At 49.0% G+C, this 5780-nt stretch overlaps 1 protein-coding gene across 2 annotated transcripts in view; it reads left to right on the top strand.

Moving 5' to 3' along the window:
* Window positions 1-5780, top strand: part of Abcc8 (ATP binding cassette subfamily C member 8) — a 69493-nt gene that overhangs the window by 21492 nt on the left and 42221 nt on the right. For both annotated transcript variants that reach the window (XM_055613452.1, XM_055613453.1), the window contains exons 7-8: window positions 575-739; window positions 3254-3409. In XM_055613452.1, coding sequence (XP_055469427.1) covers window positions 575-739; window positions 3254-3409 — 321 coding nt within the window. The remainder of the gene's footprint in view (window positions 1-574; window positions 740-3253; window positions 3410-5780) is intronic.

Below are 5780 nucleotides of genomic sequence, written 5' to 3' on the forward strand. Positions count from 1 at the left end.
TTATTATTATTATTATTATTATTATTATTATTATTATTATTATTATTATTTGTGCATGTGGTGTGCTGTGTATGTGTGGGTGAGCGTGCCACAGTACACGTGTGGAGGTCAGAGGACGTTTTGGAGTTGGTTTTCCCCTTCCTCCTTCACGTGGGTTCCAGGGACTGCACCTGGGTCGCCAGGCTGCACAGCAAGCACCGTTATCCACCGAGCCATCTGACTCTCAAAAAGGAGAGGCTCTCACACTGAGCACAGAACTCACCGAGTCAGGTACTGGCTGGCCAGCTACCCTGAGGGAATCCCCCCCCCGTCTCCCCAGCCCTGGGATTACACACTGCTGTACCCAGCTTTCTCCTGCTGGGATTGAACCCAGATGCTCAAGCTTGCATGGCAAGCTCTTTAGCAACTGGTCCAGTCTCCCAGCCTCCTCATTCTGAGTGTTTATTTACCAAGAATGGCACAGGCTTCGCAAACACGGAGGCTCCTGCAGTAATCCAGGCATGCCCCGTGGCGTGTGCTGAGAGTGTCACTTCCCTGGCAGCAGCAGCCACCCCTGGCCTTCTCTCTCCCACAGACACAGTTCCTCGGGGTTTACTTCGTCTCATCCCAAGAGTTCCTTGGCAATGCCTACGTCTTGGCTGTGCTTCTGTTCCTTGCCCTCCTGCTGCAAAGGACATTCCTGCAAGCCTCGTACTATGTCGCCATCGAAACTGGGATCAACCTGAGAGGAGCCATCCAGGTACTGTCATCATAACTCTTTTTCACTTTCACGGCAGGCCTGCTTAACTCTCCTTGTAGATCAGAATAACTCTGCCGTGGGTTTATTTTTGACGTTCTTCCCTGTGCTGTGTGGGGGAAAGTGCTGGGGTTGGGACTTGGAAGCAATGGTAACTCAGGTTCTGCCTTGGGCTACGCTGACACAGATGTCAGCTGCTCAGTCACTGGTTCCTCCTCACCCTTGAAAGTGGCAGGCATCACCAGTCAATCGCAGAGTTCTCTCTCGCTGAGCACAGACTGTGGCCTCAGAATCCTCTAATTCTGGAGGCCTAGCAGAGAGTCTGCTAAGTGCAGAAACATAAACTTATAGCATAGCAGATCAGCAAAACATGTAGGGCCATTTGAGCTCTTAAGTCTGGGGTCCCTGATGAGAGATTCATGACAGATAGGTCTGAGCTCTTGGTCCTACTTTTTAGAATTGATTGGCAGGATGATCAAAGCCGGAGAGGACTCAGCCCACTGGAGGATGGCAGTGAGGAAGCCCCAGGCTTCCATTAGGACTTGAGCTTGAGGCTGGCATGGAGAGCCCTGGATGAGAGCGGGCCACCTGGGATAGAAGCTTGTCAGTGTTTCCCATTTGGGACAGTGCAGCAACCACATACTCCTGTGAGACTTTCACTTCCAGGGGCACTTCCGTGCCCCTGGCTTGACATTCTCCTTGTGCCGAGAGGAGAGGGAGGCCAAGTAGCCGATTCTGCCACCCTGTTGATCTTCACAAAGCTGTACGAAATCCCTAAGCTGCTTCATCCGTCAAAACTATTCCGCAGACAGATTAGAGGCTGGGTATCTTTTCTCTGTATATGGTTGTTTTGTTTTTTAACAAAAATAGTCTGTGGCGTCAGGAGCACAGGTTGATCCTGTGAGAGTCATTCAGAGGCGAAGCTGGGAAGAGTCTGAGCAGAAACGAAGGTTCAGCTTGAACTGGGGCAGAACCACACTCAGCTCTGCTCACCTTGATAGTATCAAAGGTGCAAACGATGCTTCCGAGCCCCAGTGTGTTTCCATGGAGAAACAGTGTTTGCTCAAGGATATCAGCCGGCGGGAAGGGTGGACACGCCCCCAACAAACCAAGACCCTCTCAGGACTCAGAGCTGAGAAGGGCCAGGCTGTGGGTGAACCCTACCCTTGGCTCCAACCCCTCAATGATAGGCTAGCTTGTGCCACCACAACCAATTTTGTGGTTGGATAGTTTTGTCATCAGATCTGTTTTCTATCTGTATGTCATCAATCTCATACAGCAGGCCAGGATTTTCCAATTATACTAAAAGAGCCCCCAAATGGGTTTTTAATATATCAGCTTGTAACTGTTTTTTTTTTTATCATCAATCTGAATCTTGCATTAACCAGAGAGATTAATTCATATGCCACAGAAAGGAAATGGTAGCATTCATTATGGAAACAAAGTAGATCTTTTTAAAAGACCTCTTTCCTTTAAGATATTTGCAGAAAGTTACCTACAGAAAATGTGGTGAGAACCTGTAAGTTACCAAACAGAAACCTGTTACACACACACACACACACATCCTGTGTGTATTTGCTTTATTTAACAGGTTACTCATGCCTCTTTCATTGAAAGCTACTGGTTAGCCCCTAAGGCTTAATTTCACAAAGCTGTGAGGTACATGAAAGGGCATGAATTTGTCCAAAAATATCACTGACATTATTTCCAGCCTTCCCCCTGCTGTATACAAACCCCAGAAAGACATAGACGAGACCCATGCTTTCAGAAAAATCTGACCCACAAACAAAAGCAAGCTGAGCTTAACACAATGTGGATTAAAGGCTTTGCAGCAGAAGTGCAGAGCGGTTGTGTCCAAAAGCAGGCACCCTGTGGCCACTGGCGACAAGATGTGGTTCTTCCTTGTTCCAGAGCACAGAGCTTGAAAATCCAATCTTTTTGGAAAGTGCTGACAACCAGAACATAAAGCTTTCAGGTCCAAGCCCACAGGCAGCCATTACCCTCCATGCTGCCCTGTGGAGATTTTCAGACTGGCTGGGCTTCTAGTGCAGGCTGGCTGACCCTCGTGACTGGACCTCACTTCAGGTCTGACCCCCTGCTCTGTTCCAAGGCTCAGTGACTTGGCCCCAGGCTGGAGTTGATGCGATAAAACGGGCTACTTCTCGCTTCATCATTTTTATGTCTCTTAAATGTGTTCTGCATTGGTCCCCAGTAAATCAAGAGCACAAATAGATACCGGGACCTGCTTTTAAGATTTAGGAGCTAATTACGTCTTGTCCCTCCGGGGAGAGGTCAGGCTTGCTGGGGAATTAGCTTGCCGCTTCAGCCTTGGATCCCTGCCTCCTGGCTTACTGATGTATAGTGTAGATCATCGCGACGCTGGAATGACAGACAGCCCCTTACGACACTGCTCTAGGGCTCTGTGGAGATGTCCGGAGCCTCTCGCCCCTTCCAGGTCTGGAGTGGTGACAGAGATGGCGGCGATGACAAATGTGGCTTCTCTGCTCTCGTTTCTAGACCAAGATTTACAACAAAATCATGCACTTGTCCACCTCCACCCTGTCCATGGGGGAGGTGACGGCGGGCCAGATCTGCAACCTGGTGGCCATTGACACAAACCAGCTCATGTGGTTCTTCTTCTTATGCCCAAACCTCTGGGCTATGCCAGTGCAGGTACCAGATTCAGGCTGGGGGAGCTCTCATGCTGGGGAGTTGGGAGGCAGTAGGACACGAAGCCCGAAGCTACTGTGTCTATTCTGTGTTCACCTGTGTCTTCCAACCCTCGGGGTCCACCCATGTTGTGCCCCATGCACGGCAGGCCATCTGGACATCTCTCAGTGATCAGAGAAGGTAGTATCGTTAGGGCATTGGCAGGGGTAGCCTACTTTAAGTGACCTATAGGATAATCGTACAAGCAACAGTTTTGTAAATACGAAAAGCCGTGCCTTAGGGATTTGGAGTATAGCTCAGTTGTTCGCGTGGTTGCCTAGCATGTGTGAGTGCCTGGATTCCTCACCAGCACCACACATAAACACAGATAGCGGTGGAGGCAGGAAGGTCAGAACTGCAGATCATCTGCAGCTACAGAGCGAGTTTGACACTATTCTGTTGAAGTTATTTGAAGTGGTGTCTTTGTTCAGTTGCCCAGGCTAGCCCCAAGGTCTTGAGTTTATGTCACTTTCTGACTCAGCCTCCTCAGCCTCCTGACTCAGTACCTAAAACTGTAAGTGCAGAGCACCAGGCCCAGCTAATTTTCATTTTTAGCACATCAGAGACTGTGCCTCAATACTTACAGAATTGTCCAACACACAGGAATTACTACTGTGAGTTCCTACGAAGACATGAGGGCCGGGAGGTAGCTCAGTGGTAGAGTGTTTGCTTAGCATGCATGAGCCCCACCCCTCACCCCCCCAACACACACAGATGATGTAACCTTAGCTCATGGCAAAGAACCCCCCTCCTGGTTGGGGTTTGGGGGCAGCCTGCTGACATAGGCCTTTTATGATTGTGAAATTCACTCCTCTTTCTAGTTTGTAATCTTTTTTAAAATCAAACATTTTTTAAAAATGACATTTTGGTGGACTGTGCTAGTGTATACTTGTGCTCCCAACACTTGGGAGGCTGAGGCAAGAGGATTGCCTCAAGTTTCAGAACAGCTGGAGTTGGTGAAGGTACAGCTGAAGGTCCCTACAAATGATCCTGAGTACCCTAGAAAGTTTCTTGGAGTCTGGTGCGACCCCAATGGATGAAGGACCCCACTCATCCAGGCGAGTGCAGCTCATGTAAGAATGAAGGGCTGTGCCAGGCAGCGCTCCCAGGAAGGTAATCGGTGGAGCTATCAAGTAGGAGGTTCATCTCTTAACATGGCCCCTGCCCACTGTGCCAGCTTTTAATGTCAGTTAAACACGGGGAGAGTGGTGATGGGTTCCTTTCACAGTCTCTCAGTTACTGGCTAATGAAGAGGGCTTTCTGTGATTAATAGAAAGTGTGCGGCCCCTGCCTTCTCCATCACGGAGCTGAGGCAGGGAGCCTCATGCCAGATTGGCTCAGGGATGTCAGGACCAAGCCAGGCAGACAGACATCCTTTTCTCGCTTCTTTGAATTAAGGAGGCCAGCATATCTGTTCTTCTAGAGCAAGCCATGCAGTTAAAGGTGCTTGTCTTTGACTACAGCCTGGAAAATGTCATCCAGGAGCTTTGGGGACTGGCAAGAGAGATTTACATTTCTCATGAATAGTCATAAGTAGGCAATCATTTACATAAAGCTAGGAACAGAATGAGCTCTCATCTCAAAGAAAGCCTGTCAGGCTCAGTGAAAATGCAGAGACACCAGACCCAGGTGTGCTGGTTCTCACCTGTAATCCCAGCCAGCGCCTGGCAGACGGAGCAGGGTGCTCTCCTGCTCAGCTTGGGACACGCCACGAACAGCAGAAACTAGACCTGCAGTCACAGCCACTTGGGAGGCTGAGCCAGGAGGATTACAGGTGAAGGCTAGCATGGGTTAAAGAGCGCTTCCACACCTGATGCCTACACGGAACACTTAGTGAGACCTTGTCTCAAAAAAAAGTTGTGTTTTTTTTTTTTTTTTTAAATGGGAGGGGTGGAAGGGTACAGGATACCTTTTCTGGGTGATGTAGCTCAGTTACAGAGCACTTGCCTGCATGTGGGAGGCCGGAAGTTTAATCTCCTGAAGCACAAAAGGGGTGCGATATAGGTAGTTCAGTTGGTGGGGTGCTTGCCCTGCATTCTGTAGTCCTAGTACTCAGGTGGAGGCAGGAGGATCATAACTGTAAGGCCACTTCAGCTACACAGCCTGTTCAAGGTCAGTCCAGGATATAAGAGTCAGATAAACCATAGATAGATAGATAGATAGATAGATAGATAGATAGATAGATAGATAGATAGATGGATGGATGGATGGATGGATGGATGGATGGATGGATGGATGGATGGACGGACGGACGGACGGACGGACGGACGGACGGACGGACGGACAGGTAGATAGATAGATAGATAGATAGATAGATAGATAGATAGATAGATAG

This window comes from Psammomys obesus, unplaced genomic scaffold (genome assembly GCF_907164565.1).
Source record: "Psammomys obesus unplaced genomic scaffold, mPsaObe1.curated_primary_1811, whole genome shotgun sequence".
NCBI classification, from domain to species: domain Eukaryota; kingdom Metazoa; phylum Chordata; class Mammalia; order Rodentia; family Muridae; genus Psammomys; species Psammomys obesus.